This window comes from Neopelma chrysocephalum, unplaced genomic scaffold, assembly GCF_003984885.1.
Source record: "Neopelma chrysocephalum unplaced genomic scaffold, ASM398488v2 Primary Assembly neopelma1_125, whole genome shotgun sequence".
NCBI classification, from domain to species: Eukaryota; Metazoa; Chordata; class Aves; order Passeriformes; family Pipridae; genus Neopelma; species Neopelma chrysocephalum.
The window spans coordinates 518436-539048 of NW_020897787.1; the positions used below are offsets into that span (position 1 = coordinate 518436).

Sequence of the window (20613 nt, forward strand, 5' to 3'; positions counted from 1 at the left end):
AGCGGGATACAGGGATACAGGGATAGTGAGACCCAGGGGTCCAGGGATAATGGGATACAGGGATAACGGGATACAGGGATAGGAGGAGAGCAGGATAGAGTGATAATGGGATAGCGGGATACAAGGATAATGGGACAGTGGGATACAGGGATAGTGGGATATCAGGATACGGGGATAGTGGGATAGAATCATAAGGGGATAGCGGGATAGAGGGATACAGGGATAATGGGATAGCAGGATAACGGGATAAGGAGATACTTGGATAATGGGATAAGGGGATACCAGGACATTGGGATAACGGGAGACTGGGATAATGAGACATCGGGATAACAGGACACTAGGATACTGGGCCATCAGGATACTGGGATAATGGGTTACAGGCATAACAGGATAGTGGGATACCAGGATAATGGGACACAAGGATAACAGGACACTGGGATAATGGGACACCGGGATAACGGGACACCAGGATAACGGGATAGTGGGACATTGGGATGCCAGGATACCGGGACACTGGGATACTGGGACTGGGACACCAGAGGCAGCACCAGGCACTGGGGTCAGCAGCCTGTGCCTTGCCACTTGTCCTGCCTTGTCACCTACCCCTGCTCTGTGCCACCTGCCCTGCCCCATGTCACCCACCCCTGCCCCGCGTCATCTACCCCTTTCCTGCCACCTCCTCCTGCCTGTCACTCCATCCCTTGCCCAAGTCCCTGCATCCGCTCCTGTGCCCCCCAGCCTCACCCCTGTCACCATGTCCCTTCCCTGTGTCACCCCACCTGTGCCACTGTCCCTTTGCCTCATGATTTGGGGGTCCTGGCGGGAGGAGCAGGGCAAAGGCAGTACCTGTGTCACCACCACCAAGGGACCATGCCATGGCCACAGCAGGGCTGTCACTCACCACCCAGGGATGGAGCAGGGACATGAAACTTGGACTGCATCCATCTTTTGGAGGAAAAACCAAGGAACCTTCAGATCAAGGCTCTGCCATCCCTGCTGGAACAGAGCTCCTTGGAGGGATGGGAGCGCTGCTCAGCCCAAAAAACGTTTCTCGCCCTGGCTCGTCGGGGGATTTTCTTTTCCCAAGTTTCCCCAAATTGCAGGGAAATTTCCAGGCCCAAACAAACAGCCACACGTGGGGTTTGTCACCGGGCTCCAGCGCAGCCTGCCCAGGGGAAGCGTTGCCATGGCTACGGGGAGGGGGGGAATTCAGATCCAGCGAGAAGGCTGAGCCGATGGAAGTGCTTAATTAAAGATGAGAAGGCACCAGGGAAGTTCAGATGTGCGCAGAGCAGGGACGGAGTTGGCAGCAGGCAGCTGTCCAGGGGACTGCCCATCCTGCCGGGTGCTGGCACCTCTTATTTTTTATCTCTTGGCTGGAAAAAAAGTGAGGTGCCCCCCACGAATGGCAGGGGATGCAGGTTTGGGGACTGGGGGAGCTGAATGCAATGGAGGTGGCACCAAACCTGGCTCTAGTGCCATGGGAAGCTGGGGCAGGGCAGGACACCCGACTCCAGGCACGGGAAGGGAGATGCTGCACCAGCATCCCACGAGGAGAGCCAGACTGGGACACCAAGCAGTAAGATGGCCTTCTCCTTCTCCCTGTTGCACAACACAGCCTTCAGGCAGACATGAAATGCTGAAGGGTGCCCTGGGTATTCCATTCACATTTCCTGAGCTCTGGCACAGAGATTAGACCCAAAAAACCATTCTTTTTCCCATTATTGCAGAGCAATTATCCCCACTGCTTTTCTATCCCCCTCCCTCCAGAGCAGTTTTTTCCTGGGGGATGACAGAGGACACTCACTGCCTCTGTAGGGCTGGATTTAGGGATGTGTCTCCAGTTGTGCCCAGGCTGGGGAGAGAAGCAGCACAGGTACCTGACACTGGTCCATCTTCTGCTCCACAGGGAGCAGAGCCCCAGCACAGGGATGGCTCTGAGTCACCAGCCCATCACAGTCCCACTGCTCCACGATGCCCAGGTCTCTAACAAAGAGCCAAGGTTGGTCCAAGGTGGGACCTGGGAGCAAAATTTGGGCTCTGGGTGCACTCCCTGCCTTCTCTGGGGAAATACTTCCCCAAGCTGCCTCTGCGAAGCAGCCAGCAGGAAAAGGGGCTCGTTGCTGCAGGAAGGGATTTGTTAAGGTTGAGAAAGACTTTTAGAGAGGGCTGTGAAGCTTCAGGCAAGGAAAGCAAGTGATGGTTGTTCTTCTGTTTGAAGCCATCTCCCACAGGGGTGTCCGGGCACAGGGCATGTCCCCTCTGCAGGAGGAAAGGCTGGATGGTTCTCTCCAGCCTTCACCCACGTCCCAGCTCTTAAATTACTTCCTAGGTTGGATATTAGGAAAAGGTTCTTCACCCAGAGGGTGGTCAGGCACTGGAACAGGCTCCCCAGGGCAGTGGTCACAGCACCAACCCTGACAGAGCTCAAGGAGTGTTTGGACAACTCTCAGGCACATGGTGAGATTCTTGTTGTTGTCCTGTGCAGGGCCAGGAATTGGACTCAATGATCCTTGTGGGTCCCTTCCAACTCAGGATATTTTATGATTCTCTCCGAACACGCCATCAGATTTTGGAAATTACAGCCCATCATGCTGCTGAGAGAGTCAGATTTTAATTCAGCCATGCTCCAAGATCAGCCCTTTGCCGTGACCCACATCACTCCCCCCTGCTCTCCACATTCAGTGTGGCAGGGAAGAGTTTAATTCTTTCCAGCACATGAAATCCATGCAGCGAAGACCTAAAGCTTTCGGAAAAAAACCCGAACAACACACCACTGTAGCAGAACCCTCTTAATTCAGCTGCAGGATTTCAATAAAGAGAAACATCTAAGGGAATTTTGATAACTTGAAGGCAAGGCACACGCTCGCTGCCGAGCTGAGGCAGACAGCACAGGCTTTTAAAAGCTTTCTGATTTACTTTTATATAAGAAAGAACGTGAAAGGCAAACCTCATGTAAAAGGAAGTCTGGAAAACCGAGCCTTGCAAAGGGAACAGGACGGATCACATCACCAATTTTTTGGGGTTGCAAGGTTGTTTTGCAGATAACAGCAGAGATCTCTACTTAAACACTCATTATATGGTCCAGCCAAGGGCTGTGGCAGAGATTTCTCCTCTTGGCCTCACACTTTCACGTGGATCCCACATCCATGTAACACCTCCATCTTCTCCAGGGGACTGGAAGCAGCAGGAACCCATGATCCAAAAAGTTTTCTCTGGAACGGTGAGCAAGGAAAAGGAAAGGGCTGGCAGAGAGGATGTTCCAGACTGGCTCAGGGATCCATGGCTGTGAGGGAGTAAAGGAGGAGCTGTGCCAGCTGTGCCCTGCATGGACACAGGTTTTCCATGGATCCCCCTGCCACAGGTACAGCCACATGGCACAGCCCATGCTGGTGGCCTTCCCTATCCAGCCAGGATCATCATGCAATCTGGGGCTCTTTTACCCCCTGCCAGGTTTTTTAGTGCATCTAAAAAGATGCTTTTTGTGCATCTTCCAGCTTATCCCTATGACCATAACGCCCTGGACTGCAGAAGCAGGTAAGGGGCACAGAGGACAGGAATGAAGAAAGCTGGGGTTGTTTTACAACCTACTCATTTCAGCCGTGGATGTTGCCAGAAAGCACCAGGAGCACTAAAGAAAAGGCACAGCACCAAGGAACCCGTGTCCTGCCTCCAGCACAGGTGACTTGCTGCACTGGCACCACCACAGCCCATCACACCTTCCAGCTGCTCAGAAGTTAGTCCAGGTCCTTTGGTTCTTGGTGTTTTTTCCATAAGTTCCTCAGCCTGGTGGGATCAGCAAGAAATACCTGCACAAAGTGCTGGTCAAACGTTGGTCCTGCTTATCTGGAGCTTTGAGCTCTGGCTCCCCAGGGATGTGGTGCTGTGGGGTCCCCCAGGGATATCCTCCAGCCTGGGGTTGAGGGCAGGAGTGCTGAGCACCTCCTTCTTTTCTACACAATGGCCCTGGCACAGCAAACAAAAACACTGTTTTCAGGATCACAGCAGGTTTTATTCCCTCAGTTTCTTCCCCACACATCTTATTTGCCTTGCACCATTGTATTTCAGACTTCTGAAATTCATCAGCGGTAAAAAAAAACTCAAAAAATTGTATTAAGAGTATCTCCCAAAGCCAGACGAGCCCACTCTGTTAACTGTATTCTCCCTCTCCCCCATAAAGCATGAATAAGATCCTTTCCAAAGTGCCCAGGGCATCTTCCCTCTCACCACTTACAGGGACAAAAATGAGGACACTCACGCAGAGTTTGGGCCATCCAAGCCAACCCTGAGCAGCAGAAAGAAGAGCCCCAAACTGTTTAAGGGCTCAAATGCTATTTAGAAAATTATTTCTTAAAAAAAAAGACATAATTTGCCCAAGATCTAGTTGCAGGGTGATTTTCAGATTCAATTTTAAGTCGCATTTAAGCTGCATTCAGGCACAAGAGCAGGGGATCTGCCTCCGGTACAGCTGGAGAGAGGAGCAGGCCCGGCCTGCGGGAAGCAGGTGCTGCTGCCAAGCTCCTCTTCATCTCAAACCCCGCCTGAGAAGCACCAGCACAACAGCAGGTTTTTTTTGGATGCTTCCCTTCACATCGCAGCCCAGCCTGACTCTGATTAATTAATGGAGCCTGCTGAAATCCCAGCCTTAGCTACTCTGGCTGCTGCCAGCTACAGCGAGCTGCACAGCTGCCTTCCACTCCCACTCGAGAGACTTTGTATTTACCAAGTATTAATTAGATGAATGTGAAGCACCATTTTCCAGGCAGGGGAAATCATCTGCTCTCTCCCTGCCCTGTAACAAGCCCATACTGGGGCAAGTCTGAAAAGGGAGCAGGTAGAAGTGGCTCCTCCTCGCTCTGCACATCTGGCACTTTTCGTATTTCGCTGCTTATGCTGCCCCACGTGACCAGCACTTCACTCCTGCTAGATCTGAAAAGGTAACAGCCCTGTGGAAGATGGAGTTGGAGCCTCTCTCCCTCTGCAGAAAACCACCAGAGCTGGTCCTCGAGACTGCCCTGACAGTCAGAGCCACCAAAAGGGAAGAGCTGCTGCCTCTGAGGGGCTCCTCCAAGAACCAGGAGCTGCTGAACAAGTGACTCTGCCAGAAAAGCACAAGCAACGAATCCTCCCCCTCCACAAGTCCTCCAGACCAGGCTGGGCAGACATTTGTCAGGAATGACCACAGGTAACCCTGCCCACGAGAAGAGAAGGGGCAGTCACCCAGGATTTCCCCCACGCCTGAAGTGCTGTCATTTCATGGAAGACATTCAAGGCACAGCTGTTCCTCCTGGTGGCAATATCTGCACCACGGATGCTGCAGCCGACACCAGGAATTGCAGCAGGAAGGGCTTCAAGCAAATACCCATTTGGAAAAAAAACTGGAAGAAATGTCAAGGAAGGCTGAGGGCTGTGACGGAGGGCAAGCGTCAGCGGTAAACAACTGATCAGCTAAATTTAGGAAGGCAGGTTGGGAGCTCTCCATGACCAGTTGGGTGCCTTCAGTTCAGACCAGTGAGTCAACTGAAAACATTTAACTATGACCGTGATGGGCTTTGTAGAGAACTCCAAGATAAATGAAGGGAAAAAGGTTATCTAATAATTACAGTCACTGTTTCACATCCAGCTGCATCCACGGCTCAGCCTGACCTTTGAGGAACAATGAATAATGCACCATTCTGGTGAATGTTCCCCTTCCTTGATAGACCATCAGCACACTGGTAAAAGAGAGCCTCTCCTGCTTGTCCTTTACTCACTGCTTGGCTCAACTTCTTTATGTAAGAGGGCCTGGAAAGTCAGAAAAATATCACACCTGCTCCAAAGTATTTCCACTGTAATTTCACATTATTGAACTCCTCAGACCATTGGTGCTCCAACATCTGCTGCAGGAGAAGCAGCACTGGAGCAAAGCTGGGTCAAACTGATCTCTCTGACTTGTGACACCAACAGGAAACCAATCTCCAATGCTCAAGCTACTGATCTCCAAGACATCCAGAAACAGAAAAAACACATCCAGGCAGAGCTGGACCTGGATTTCTGTTTTGGCAATGTTTACATGGTGCACAGATAGGTCATACCTTGTTGTTGGGCTGCATTTTCATCCCCTGTAAATTGAGCAATGAGGCTGGAGACAAAGCAGAGGGTTGTGAGGGGCACTGGGAGAGAGCTGAATTGTAGCAAACAGCTACTGAGCTCTGCAGCTGGTCACGAGAAGCCAAAAATGAGCCAAGAGGGGACTTTCTGGGAGACCATCTGGCATGGTAAGGGAGCACAACCCCATGCATGGGAATGCAGTGGTTTTTCAAGCTGTAAAATCAATTGCAATTCGCTTGCTCTGCAGCATTGCCTGTTCCAGGAAGATCTCACCTTTAGCCTGGCCCGTTTCAGGTATCCAAAATCCAGAGTCTTCTTGTGGACTTCCACCGGCTTCAGACCAGGCCCCACCAAAGCAGGCCCAGCAGGCACCAAGCCCCACAACCAACTATTGACCAGGCTCCTGTGGCACAGGGGAGCAGAGGCTCAGGGCAGGAGGGTGTTGTGCCAGGAGAGACAGCAGCCGAGGAGCACCAAAGGCTCTGCAGCAGAACGAGGGGGAGCTGGAGCTCACTCTGGGGCTTGGGAACGTGCCAGAGTGTTTAAGTGCCAGCAACCTGCTTTGGCCACTGGCTACTAACAAGGGGATCATTCTGGCAGGATTCAAAGCAAACCTCTGCACCTGTTCAGACAAAGCACGAAGATAAAAAGGTCTATTCAAAGGAAGGAGAGCAGAAGGGGACAGTCCCACCCACGGCTCTCCCCCAGCACTTGCTAGTGTTCACACGTCAGGATATGAATGCTGAATGGCTGGGGGGTCACAGAGAGTTTGTGCTTTCCCCCAGCTTCCCCAGGAGGTGTGTGACCAGTTTGTGCAGGGCCTCAGCCCGGACCAGCGAGATGCGCAGCACTTCCTCGTGGTTGGCTTTCTCCTGGCTGTCGTAGCTCATCACCACTTTGTTGGTGATGAGGGAGATCCCAAGGACTCGGAGGCCACAATGCCTGGCCACAATCACCTCCGGGACAGTGCTCATGCCTGTGGTGGGAGAGGAAAGGACCAGAATGAGTCAGGATTTACACCAAACAAAATCTCTCCAAGGCTGCAAACCACGATCCTGCCTCCAAAGCACGTGCCCTTGTCTTGTTCCCCCCACCTCTCTGTTCCTGAGCCCTGCAATAGTTAAAGGCTGTGACACTTAGAAGGCTCAGATAGCTGCAGCACTACAGTTACAACCCTGCTCAGCACAATAAACCTCCCGCATTTGATCCCTGAGCCACAGCTCCCTCCTCAAGACGTGTCAGGCTGCTTGCAGCCCTGCTGAGGGAAGTACTGATGTGCTGTGTCATTTGGCTCTTCTCTCCCCCAGCTAAATAACCTATTGCAAAGAAAAATGGCTCTGAGGGGAGCTGAGCTCCTTTCCTCACACACAATGAATCTGCAAAGCATTAATGAACAGACTTCCACGAGCCAGGGGCCAAGCTGGAGGAATCTTATGGATCATGGTCCTTACTTTCCTGTGATAGTTGGGAAGGTATCCATGATTACCATCTCTAAACAAGACTCTTATGGAGGGCTGGTTTGTAGGGAGAAAGCACAGTGAAAATCTTTACAGTGTCAGAATTAAAAAAAAAAAAAATTAGAAAAAGGCTTTATTTCTGATTGGGCCCCACTCAGCTCTGGTGAAGTGGAACCATCTGAGCATAAGAGACTCGTGTTTGGGAAACAAACACAACGTCGTGCTGGCATCCCTGTCCCGGGCAGCCCTAAGCACGGGGACTTTCTGCAGACCCATCCAAGGAGCTGCACTGAGCCACTGCAGAATGAAGCAGGAACACGCAGAGCTCGTTTCTCCAGCCCCGGGAGACTTAAGAGACTCGAAGACTGAAGCAAGTCAGCCTTGAGCAGAATTAACTGCATAATCCATGTGCCCAACCAACCCTGCCAGCCCAGCCTGGGCTCACCCACGGCGTCGGCTCCCAGCGCCTGCAGCACCCGACCCTCGGCGACGGTCTCGTAGCAGGGCCCGGGCAGCACACAGTACACTCCTTCCCGGGTGAAGCTCAGGAAGCCCAGCTCCTGGGCACTCTCCTTTGCCAGGCCCAGCAGATCCTGGTCATAGGCATCTGACATGCAGGGAAACCTCACCCCAAACCTGCAAGGCAGCAAAAGGACACAGCCGTGTGACACCGCAACCTTCCCCGGGTCAGAGTCCAGGGGTGCTCATCCTTTGGGGAGAGGGGAAGTGTCAAGGGCAGAGCAGCCTCTCTCATTCCACCCTTGTTATCAGATCCTTCTCAAATCATACAATCATAGAATAGTTTGGGTTTGAAGGGGCCTTTAAAGGCCATCTCATCCAAACCCCTGCAGTGAGCAGGGACATCTTCAACTAGATCAGGTTGCTCAGAGCCCTGTCCAACCTGACCTTCAAGGTTTCCAGGAACAGGGCATCTACCACCTCTTTGGGCACGACGTTTCTGCTAGATCTAATCACCCAAAACTCTCAGCACACAGAGGTTATGGCTGTTGGAAGGTCTGACACTGCTTATTTACTGCACAAACCCTTCTGAAATGGTCAATCAATTCCTTTTGTCTCCAGCGAGCACTGATGGCCAGTTCTCTCTCTCCCCAGTGACTTTTAAACACTGTCCACCAAACAGTTGCTGCCCTTTGGGCTCCCTGAGGCACAGAGTCCCACAGGCTGTCCCAGGGAGGGGGTTTGAGCAGGCCCTGATGGAGCACCAGCCACCACATTTAAGGCCCATCCCAGCAGGCAGCTACTAACATCCTGGAGCTCCAGGGCCATATTTTAGGCAGCCTGCATCCTCTGCTTCAAGGCTGGGTCTCTTGCTTGCCTTAGGTCTTAAGATAACAGCTCTGTCTTGCTCCTGATGGAGTGAATCTTTCTACTGGCTCATGGAGAGCAGAGTAGATGGCAAAGATTGTTGTGCTGCCACTGAGGAAACCTGGAAAATAAACTCCCAGCCACGTTCACCAGTGTGGTTCAGTAGGAGTGGACCAGGTCCCTCATTTAGGCTGTTAAAGCTCCTGCTTGTTTACATGTTCTTCCAGCTGAATGCTTAGGGCAGGAGGTGGCTTATTTTGTTTTTATAAACAATAAATATTACATAAATAAAAACAAACTTTCCCTTCTGGTCGAAGGCAATAAGTATTCATCACTATGAAAATTGCTTCCCTTTCCTGAAGGATGGCCAGCAATGCAGAAGCCGATCTCTAATTTATTAAAAAAATATTATTTCCACATCACTTCATTGCCTCTGGTTTTGCTCTGTTGTGCTCAGATAAATCCTTCCTGGTAGCTCAGCTGGACAGGATTTTAGGAGTTTGCTCAGCTAAAGCTCCGCAATACTTTGAAACCTGATTCATAAAGACCTTTTGCCCATTTTGATGCCTTGGTCAGCAGTGCAAAAGTCACCTCCCAGAGCACTGCAGTCTTCACCAGGAAGCTGCCTTTGGGAGGCAATGAGGCAGCTCTGCTGCCTTTGAACGTTGTCCAGATGCAGTTGTTTGATTGGCGTTTCTCCTCCTGCTCCAGAGCAATTATGCAAGTCCAGAGAGCTTTAAACACTCCATGTGGCTTCTCTGCTTTTGATCATTCTTTCCTCCAACCCACAGCACTACCTACAAAGATGTAAAGATGTTCCACTTCAGATGGCCACTGTCCTCTCGCCGTGGAATCGCAGCACAGTGTTTATTTCTCCCGAGGCAGCTGCCAGCACCTTTCAGATTCTTCACAAGCAGGAGCCGGGTCTGCTGTTACATCAGGAAGGAACTAACTAAGTGAAAGCCAGGCAGGCCACCTTATTCTCAGCAGAACTTTCTCTCTGGAAAGATCCAAGGACAACCCAGATGCCTGCCCGGCAAACATGTCCATTTTTCAGGATGAAGGTACCAACCCAACAACAGATTTAACCATCTTATTATCTGAACTCACTCTTCAATCATAAACCTGCTTCACCACCTCCTTCAGCAGCCTGTCCTCTGGCTTTCTCCTGGCCTTCTTTCCTGCCAGCTTGGTTAGGAAATAATTCTTGCTACTGTTTTCTCCTTGTCACAATCCAGCCTCTTTCCTTCCTGCCATAAGGCTCGTGACAGTGCTGGATCTTTACTGCTTCCATGCTGATTTTCCTGACAATTGATGTGCTTTCCTTTGCTCAGTCTGGATCTCCAGTGGATGTGTCCTCACACTCTTTTTAGCCCCATTTGAGAGTCAAAGGGCTTCTCTGTGTGAGCACTGGTCCACCTGGAATGTAACCTCTCAGTGCCATGACCTTGCTCATGCTGGTTGCCTTCAACCCTACCAGACTGGTGGTGTCTTAGAAGGATTTTAGGATCGTGAATTCATGTTGGAAGGGACCTCAAGGTCCTCTAGTTCAAAATCCCTCTCAGAGCAACTTTATGTCCAGTGGCAACTGCAGTCTGGGGTGAGGATATGTTGGAAGCCCCTCTCTGCACTGACCACAGGGTAAAGATTCTGCTACACAGCCAGTACAGGAAACCTGACTTCCCAGTGGCTGGAGGAAGAAAGGATTAATTGGTAACATGGAGCTGATGCCTTCTTACCTCTCATCATTTGGTCCACGCAGTGGATTCTGCCCTCCCAAGCCAAACAAGCTGATGTGGTCTCTTATGAACATGATGTCCCCCACCTGGAAGTGGGGATTCAGTCCTCCAGCAGCATTTGTGACAATCAAGATCTCCACCCCCAGGAGAAAGAACACCCTGATGGGAAAGGTGACCTGGAAGAACCAAAGGCACGTGTGCCATGAACATCACAGCCAACAGACAGCTACATTTGTAGTATCACAATTGGTGGGTGCAAAGAAGGGTCTATACACAGAGACAAACCAACTTTCTCCAATTCTAAACATTCTTCTAATTTAAACAGAATTTTAATGGTTTTTAAACATATTAAAACCTAATCTTGTAATGAATACCATTAAAATCCAAGCCCACACTTCCCGCAGTTGCGCTAAGGTCAAATGAAGGTGGTACAGAAAGAACATGCAGATAGTTCTTCCTCACTGCCAAGGTCTTGCAGAGATCAAACCACTGTGCTGACTGAAGTAGCTACTTATGCATTTGGCCCTGGAGTGCAATCCAGAGTTAAGGAACAATTGGGAACTGGAAAAAAAATTTAAAAGTTTTATTTTGAGGAGTCACAAAGGAACTGGGATGATACCTGCTCCCTCTCAAGTGCTAGAGGAGCTGTGAGCAGAAAATTTCCTAACTGTGGACACCACTTCTTTAAGAAACTAGTTAATTTTAATAGACAAACATGTCTTGATAAAACTAGTTATGTATTGAGTGATTTTTAAATAGTTGTTTTTCTGTAAAAAGCTGAGCGGTGCCAAATGTTGCAGTTTATATCCAAACACAAATCAACCTCAGCCACCTGGAAAATCTCAAAGCTATCCAAATAAAAAAAGAACACACAACACTATCAGAGAGTAAATAAATATTACTGGTGTTTTCTAACAGAAATGTACATATGTGTATGTTAGGTAGCATAAATGCAACTACCCACACACTCCTATATGTTAGCTGGGAGGGTATAGCAAGTTGCAGTAGCCAGGGAGTTTTTTCCAGGGGAAAAAAAAAGCTGTAAACTATACAAATGCAAAAGAAGATTAAAATAGATTATTCTTATCAGAGTTTTCTGGTTGCTGATTTAAATCATGATTAAACTGCCTGAGTTAAAGAATGTAAATTAATCTGCCTTGTATGATAAACTATTTTCCCCTGCAAGTATAACAGGGTTAGCCAATTTGTGTGGCTGCACAGCATCACCTTCACCCAGTAGAAGCCTCTTGGTTTGAACTCCCAATTTTATTTTTCGTGGAGAAACCTGAAATCTAAGACAGACTCGTTTCAAGAGCAATGCAAGTTCATTGTGATAGCAAACGTCCTGCAGCTAGATAGCAAAGCAAGCAGTTGCTTTTGCATTTTTTTGCCTTTTTTTCTTTTACACTCCCCCTGCTTGAGCGTTTTCCTCGAGGAGGACTCACCGTGCTGACGGAGTAGCCTTCGTAGGAGTGGAAACGCCCCTGCATGCACAGGCAGGGCTGCCCGCTCAGCTCCCCGAACAGCAGCCTGCCAACGTGCCCTGCAACTGCAAACCAACACAGCGTCACCTCACTCACAGGTCTCGAGGCCTTGGGGCTGCAGAGGGGTCTGCAAGGCCATGGTTCTGCTCTGCAGCGAGGGCTGAGTGCTGTGAGAGCAGGCACCAGAAGCTGAATAAATCATAGAATCATAGAATCATAGAATCATAGAATCATAGAATCATAGAATCAGCTGGGTTGGAAGGGACCTCTGAGATCATCAAGTCCAACCCTTGATCCAACCCCGCTGTGGTTCCCAGCCCATGGCACTGATGCCACATCCAGTCTCTTTTAAAAAATCTCCAGGGACAGAGAATCCACCACTTCCCTGGGCAGCCCATTCCAATGGCTGAGCACCCTCTCTGGAAAGAAATTCTTTCTAATATCCAACCTAAACCTCCCTTGGCACAACTTGAGACCGAGCCCTCTTGTCTTGCTGAGAGTTGCCTGGGAAAAGAGACCAACCCCCACCTGGCTACAACCTCCTGTCAGGGAGTTGTAGAGAGTGATGAGGTCTCCCCTGAGCCTCCTCCACTCCAGGATGAACAGCCCCAGCTCCCTCAGCCTCTCCTCATAGGACTTGTACTCGAGTCCCTTCCCCAGCCTCGTTGCTCTCCTCTGGACCTGCTCCAGCTCCTCAATATCCTTCCTGAACTGAGGGGCCCAGAACTGGACGTGGCACTTGAGGTGTGGCCTCACCAGCGCTGAGTCCAGGGGAAGAATCACTTCCTTGGACCTGCTGGCCAAATAAATACATATTTCTGCGCTGTAGTGTTTATATTTTTTCACTCTGAGCACACATTTCACCACCGAGGGATCGGCGTGGGGGGCGATGCCAAGCGGCGCCCACTGACTCGGGTGATCTCTGTGTGAGGCTTTGCTGCAGGGCTGCCCAGGGGTGGGACGCTGGTGCCCCGGGGTTGTGCTGACCTGTGCTCCGTGGGAAGTGAGGGATGTCCTCGTAGGGAAAGACTGTCTTGTTCTCCAACACGTCAGCCAGGCCTCCCAGCCCGGAGCCGCAGATGATGGCGATTTTTGGGCGCTGGACGGTTCGGGCACGCAACCAATCTGCTGTTTCCTTGTACACCTCATAGCTATTTCTGCAGAGGGAAAACAGGTCAGGGGGACTATCAACCCATTCAAAGGATACAAGTCCTGAAAAGGTGCAAAGAAAAGGAAATTTCATTAAGGCTATAATAATAGAAGCTTCACTGCTATTATTGAAGATGTATCGCTTTTAATCTCATGTATATACCCAGGGAAAGCATTTGAATCATCTTTGCCGGTTTCATTCTGTCATTGAAGAATGGCTAATGATACCTAGATCACAGAAACGTCACAAGGCATAACCACTCCTGCTTCTGATGGGCTCTGGCCTCTCCAGAGTTACCGAAGGAAGGCAAAAGCACAGTTAGACCGAGAAATTGCAACCTATATGAGTGTGCACGGGGATGTGCAGCCTGTGATGGGGAAATCCAAGAGGATGGAACTCCAAAGGCAGCTGAACAGCATAGCTGGAGTGCTGTGCTGATGAAAAAGTAGACACTGTCCTCTGCAGTAGCCTGACTACTGAGACATGGGGCAAGAATCATCTGCAGAGATGGAGGAGCCAATCTCTAAGTGTTGAGTGCCATCAGCTCCCAGTGCCTCCTTCAGGGCCTGGTACCACACCTCAGACACCCACCTTCTCGATCCCTCATGCCTTCAGCACAGGAGGATAAACATGGAGATCTTACTCGGCCTCTTCTCTCCCACAGAGTGGGCAGGGGGCACAGCCCAGTCCTAAGCAAGAGGCCCAAGGACATCAGCCTACATCAAAACAAGTGAAAACCAGGAATTTGGGCTCCAGAGTTTATGTCCATTTAAGAGGGGGACTACTCCAACACCTTGGCAAAAAAAGTCTTATCCAGCACTGAGCCCCCCTGCCAGAAGGTGGGATAGAAGTTGGCATTAGTGTGTACACTGTACAGTTGTCTCAGGGGAAGGGAGAGAAGTTCAATTTTTAACCTCTTAGCCCAGTATTCAGGTGCTTTAATCACAGTTTTGAAACACGATCAATAGGGAAATAATCCGATAATCCTGTTCCCAACAGGACAATGCAGATACCTCCTGAAAGTCAATATTGAGGTCGATTGGAAACTCTCCTCAAAGCAGGGGCACCAACAGCAGTCCTTGGTAGCAACTCAATCGTTACCATGGATGAGTAGAATTAATGACTGTACAAGGTAGAGGATGAGGTCCTGGAGTGAACCAAAGCAGGTAGAGGTAAAAAGGTTCTCTATATGAGAAGCTGATCTGCTTATTGAGAGGTGAGAGAATCAGACACTGCGAGGTTTCCAGTCAATTTTACATCACCTGCGATGCTGATAAGCACTCACCATCTGCTTCATGAATGTTTATTTTTTGGTTGTTTTTTTTTTTTTAACCAAGTCTCTTGATTTCCAGAGGTGTAAACCTCAGTAATGTTGTGATGCTGCTGTCTGCAGCCTTAGAGGATATACAGAAAAGCTTTCACAGTGGTGCTCCTCACTCCAGGAGGTGTCAGGCCACTAAGAGGATTTGACTGCCTGTGTACAACTGGTTCCTCCAACTGAGGTATCAGACATTGAAATAGAGGATCTCAAGTCTATGTTTTTTATTCCTTTATACTGACAGGGTAGGTAGTTATTGCACAGATATTTTCTGTGAGCTTCTCCTCTCCTAGCTGTCCAGCTCCTACTGCAAGTCCTGTCCAATGTGTTGCACAACAAACTCATGTTCCCAGTTACAAACTGTGATGTCAAAAATGCCCCAAAATATCATAAACCTGCAATCCAATAAGAAGAAATAACTTCCATAGACATGGATTAAAATGAAGAGTCCTACTTAGCTGAAACACTTTTCAAAGGAAAAGTCTGGAAATAAGGAAGTTTATTTACTGTCACATATTGTTGAATTTTCCAAGTGCACCATGAGCTCCTGAAATAAGCAGGAGCTGTGAAAATGACATTAATGAGGTCTACACTTGACTATATTATCGCTTGCTCCCAGACAAAAGCTTTAAAAGTGCTTTACATACATTAATGAACAATTTCACCCAATCTCTCCATTGAATAACTGTAATCCTTGTTTAGAAATTCAAGGGAACCAAGAGAATTTATATGTAATACCCAAGTTTTTGACATACCTGTGGCAGGCATGAGAAAAGAACGAGGTCACCAGGATCTGCTCTTCCTCTTGACCATAATCCCCTTTGTCTCTGTATTTTTTTTAAAAAAGGTGCATACACCCTTGCAAAATAACATTAAGGAATGGATATTATTCCTATATCCTCAGAAATTTTAGGAGTGCGGGATGAATCACTCGATGTCTGCTGAAGATACTGGGACTGACTGAGCTGTGCCAAGTTCCAGGGATTTTTTTTTCTCTTTTTAAACAGAAGATATTAAAATACTCCTTATCCAAAGAACTAAAACTCCAGTGCTCCACATGTCTCCTTGCCTGGATGGAGCTCCAGGGGCCTGGCAGAGCCCTGTCCATCCCAAAGGCTTTGGACATGTCAGAGCTGTCCCTAGTGCTGAGAGCGCAGCCAGGCCAAAATTAATCTGCCTGCAGTATTTGGTTTTCAGAAGCCTTCCAGATGCACACATCAAAGGGACTGGCCAGCACTGATCATTTCTGAATGCGAGGGAGATACCTGCACAGCAGGGGCAGAGGGGGAGCTCCATCTGTGGGTCACCAACCACATTGTTGAGCCTGGAACCGCATGAGCACAAGGCCTGGGCGAGCTTTTTGACAGCTTGAATTAATACATGTAGCACAAAGGCCCCTCCAGCTACTCTGCCTCCAACAATGCACACCTAATAATAGTGCTCAGCAGCATCGCTTTGGATTAAATCACAGGATCAGCTGAAAACACAATCCCCTTTATTGTGATTGCTGTCATCCACTGCAGAAACGCCTCTGTTGCAAAACACAGCACTGTCGCCGGTGACAGATCCTTTATGGCACGAAAAACCCCACCCTCATTGTGCTCCTAGGTCGGTGGAAAGCAAATCCATGTAAAAAAAAAGCAGAGATATCCCAACAAACAGCTAAAGCATTGGTTTGGGGGCACGCAGCCGTACGTATTCGCAGCCTCTGCCTCTCCACATGAGAGAGTTGCCTCTTCCGGCCCATAACCTCTCCCAAGGTCACCTACCGCTGCCATATTTCACAATACCAGCACCTGACACAGGCAGATGGCCAGATTCCTCTTCAATAATACGATGTTTACTTCCGAGCAGCCTTTGTCTGACATTTATTGAGTGCCCAGTAGGAAGAAGAAGAGGAAAACGAGGCGAGGAAAAGCGATGCGATTTCACCAACCCCTTTCCAGCCAGGATGTCTGTGCATCCCCTGTTTCACAGCACCTTACCTGTCTTCCTCAGCATAGGCCATCCTCCTCCTCTCTGCTTAACCAAAAGAAGGGGATGGGTGCTGGAAAGGGAGCTGCAGGTTTTTGTTTGACCAAAGGGCAGAGGCCTGTTGAACCTGCAGAAGCTGCTGCTGTCTCCGGCAGTGAGTCCGGGAGGTGTGTCCCAGCTTCCCCTGATCACCTCCAATCCCTGAGTAGGAGGGGCACGGTCAGGAGATCTGCTTTTCTGGCCTCACCCCACATGACACACGTGCTCTAGAGCTCCACAGAAAGCTCACACGCAACGCACACACACTTTAGAATGCAGGTCAAGCCTAGAAATTTCCCACGCGCGCGCGCACGACCGGTCCAGCGGCTGACAAGGGATCTGCCTGGATTTGCACACTCTTGCGTCACCTGGGAACCAGCTGGCAGCTGGAGTCACCTGCTCCTCTGCAATTCCAACCCCTGGGAGCGTGGCATGAGCTCACTGGGAGCGTGCAGACTCTGCAGGATGACCCGTGCCAGCCACCACTGCAATGAGACCTTTCCACAGCCCACACCATTGTCTTCCCATCCTTTCATGGCAACCCGGGGTGATGACCCATTAGCTACTCCCCCAGATTTATTTTTTTCTTTTTTGCTCACACATTTAATTACCTCACCCTTCCCAAAAGGAAATACTGCCTTGAGACATGCTAAACCTCTGTTCAGCTGAGTATGGGAGACATGGAAAAAAAAGTCAGAGGCCCCACCATCTGCCCCTCTAATTTCAGCTTTGCTTTATACGAAAACAAAGCTTAAAACAACCTCGTCCTGTGGATCTGTTTGTGCCACAGTGTATGATCCCAACAACTGATGTGAACCACATTTTACAGAGAGCCAGAGATGTTTCCAAGACAATTGAATGCCAAAAAAATTCAAGAAAAGCAGTGATGAGCAGAGACCTTACGTGCCCCAGATAAAAGGCCACAGCTAAAATATACATTCACAGCTTAATAGATCCAGAAGGGATAGATGGGGGTAGAATTTATAAATATCCCAAACAGGGACAAAACCTCAATCAGAACTTGTCAGTTCCTAGACAAATCAGCCAGACATTTAAAAATAAAAATTAGAAAACTGGGCAGCACCCATTTCAAGTCTCATATTTCTTTTTGCTTCCGTTCATCTTTACCTCTTGGTCTTGAAGACCCCACATCAAACATTCCATTTGTTGCCCCAGAAAACTGTCTCAGAGAACTTCGAATTCAAACAAAGTAATAAATGCAGCAAGAAAACCCCTGGGCATTTTTAGGGAGATATATACTTCATTCTGGAAAACAAAAACCCAGTGTCTCTAACAACCAGCAGAATTTAAACATCAAATTCTGTTTTATTTCCTGAAAGGTACAGTTGGCACCAAAGAAATAAAAAATGGATCTGATCAGAAACCATAATAAGGGCCCTTTTCCCTCAAGTTCTTGACCCTCTTCTCCCTTTGTTCTGTGTGTTCTCACTTCCACTACATTCTTACTTTCTCTTAGAAAGCTTAAAATGCCTGTTCTCTAAAGATAAGCAGGTGAGAGTGCTGCCACTTCAGGACCCAGCAGTGCACTGCTGCCCTGGCGTGGTACATCTTGCTCCCAGTTTGCTGGAGGCAGTGGAAAAAAATCAACATTAAGGGCCTAATATTGCTCTATAAATCATTTTCCCCTCCGTGCCCTCTTCCTAACTCTGTTTTCACCATGTTCCCCCTCATTTTTCACACGTCTCCTTTTTGTCGTTCTCATTCTTGTGTCTCTGAACCTCAGTCATCTCTGTCTCTGCCTGTTCTGGGTACATCCTCTGTTTTCCATAGTGTTGTTTTTCTGCACAAAACACAGCAGACTGAGGGCAAGAGATGGTTTTGGGCAGATTTAACTGCACCAAACCCTGTGCCCAGAGAAGGCCCACACTGCTCAGCCATGAGCCACCGTGCCAGAGGACCTAAACCAGGGTCTTAGAGCCACTTCCCAGCTCCCTCAGGTCTTTTTGCCCTCTGGGAGACCAAGCTCCTCTTGCCATCGCTCAGGATTTCTTTGAAAGCCATTATTTGCTCCCATTAATTAAATTACAGAGCAATGCTAGGCCCTTAACGTTGATTTTCCATACAGTTTGTGGGTATCAGCAGAGTTCTGATGCCCCCCAGATATGTTCCCTTCTTTAGCCTTAATCTGATTACGTTCATTAATCTGATTCTTTTTTGCAAAGCAGACAAGAGAGATCAGACAGCCTGAGAGCTCTTCCCAATTTGTCCTCATCTAAGACAATCTCCTTCCTAGCTTGGATTTACATGGAAAACAGGATTATCAAAAAGGGACCATTTTATCTATCTTGCTGCAGTGTCTGTTATTCAACAGCAACAAAAATTACTTGAGTTTTAACCTGTAAAGCTGCATCGGCTGGACAAGGATGAGATAAAGGTTCACCCTACTAGGAAAAAATTAATTTGAGCACTGAGGGCATTCATGCCAATTAGACTGTAGGGAGTACTCCAGAGCAGATCTATCCAGAAAAATAAGCTATTGAACAGATTGCATAATCCCGAAAAAAGTATTGATGGTCTCCTGTCCTGAAAGAATCTCACTCATCTCTTTCTGTGTGTATGTGTCTGCAGCAATTTGTATCTATAATCCTGATTTTACTGACTTGGCTGTCATTCAAGCCCTGCTTCTGTAGCTAGAACTTCAACTGCTACAGGATGCAGACACAATCACCTGAAATCATTGTCTAACACTGCTTTACATTCCTGCAGCAATTTCTATTTCAAGAAGTGTCGTGAAGTATTTTGCAAGCATTTCATCAAAACATTTAATTAATGCTTTAGGGTAAGTCTCCCACTTCCCTGTGTGCTGACATTATCACAGCATCAAATTACCTTGCAGTCTTCTCACCCATACTGCACATCACTCCTTTGGGAAGGGGAACTGAGCTGCAGGAACATGAACGGGGTGTTTACACAGTGGGGACAACCCTGGTCAGCCTAGTCCAGAAGAAAATACCCCCCCAAAGCCCTACAGGCATTACCACACCCTTACAGGTGCAGTGCTCAACTGCCTAGGGGAATTTTTCCCAATTCCTTTCATCCTTAGAGAAGCCAGGATTCTGCCTCAGTGTTTTGGAGGAAGGTGAAATGGATAAAGCTCTGAAAGATTTTGCTTTTCTGCTGACTACCAAAAGCACAGGTTCCAGGTTTGATTAAGAAAAATCACTAAATGCTGAGAACTAATCAGTTGTGTTTTTGCAGCAATTTGGAAACTCTTCCTTCCTTTGGGAAACTCATCATTGTTTGTACACTGGTTAGCCTGGACAGCCACTGGAGTGTCACCAGCCTCAGGAAAGTTAAATAAAATCAAATTATAAACCAGAAAAAGTTATTCCCCTACAGATCATTGTAACAGAAACCTCCAGCAAGATCTGCTGGAAGTGGTGCCCGTGCTGCTCACTGTAGGTGGACAGGAAAGACACCTCTGACCAGAGTGGATGCAGCAAAGGGATGGCCAAGGGAACAGAAAACCAGATGTTCAAAGAGCTTGTCATGGTTAGCTGAGCAAAATAAGAGCAAAGCAACGCTCTGATGACAGCCTGAAAATGTTGCCATGGAGGCAGGAGAGATACAGAAACTTAAGACAGGCAGCAGGAAGCCAGGGAGATGCGTGTTCAGTTAGGCAAGACGTCAGAAAAAAGCTTCCAGCCGCCCAAAATGTGCAGCCCTGAACAGCCCTCCTGTGAGGGCAGTGAGGAAATGGCTTTTAGGGCAGAGATCAGTTAATATAAAGGGTTTCATGATGTTTACTGGCAGGGAAGCAGGCACAGCCTCACAAATCGTAAGGCAGGTCTATAGAAACTCTGTAAAGCTCTGTAAAAACTCACCATCTTTATAAGACTCAGGCAGAAAGAGAAAGCAATTTGATAAAACCTGTGAATAAATGACACCACAGAAAATAGTAAAAGAGCAGAGATGCCTTCATACCAGCCAACACTTCCATCTTCCAGCCCTAGAAGAGGTGCCAAACAGCAAAGGATAAGGCTGGGGTTGTGGCCATGGGGGTTTGCAGAAGCAA

At 48.5% G+C, this 20613-nt stretch overlaps 1 protein-coding gene across 1 annotated transcript; it reads right to left on the bottom strand.

The window, feature by feature from the left end:
• Positions 1–6582: 6582 nt before the first annotated feature.
• On the bottom strand, positions 6583–16784 carry PNP (purine nucleoside phosphorylase). The gene is made up of 6 exons (XM_027698332.1): positions 16550–16784; positions 13084–13253; positions 12058–12161; positions 10613–10788; positions 7993–8183; positions 6583–7066 (listed from the first exon to the last, which is right to left on the bottom strand). Exons 1-6 carry the CDS (start codon positions 16570–16572, stop codon positions 6849–6851), a joined length of 882 nt encoding a protein of 293 aa, XP_027554133.1. The 5' UTR covers positions 16573–16784; the 3' UTR covers positions 6583–6848.
• Between the last annotated feature and the right edge of the window lie 3829 nt (positions 16785–20613).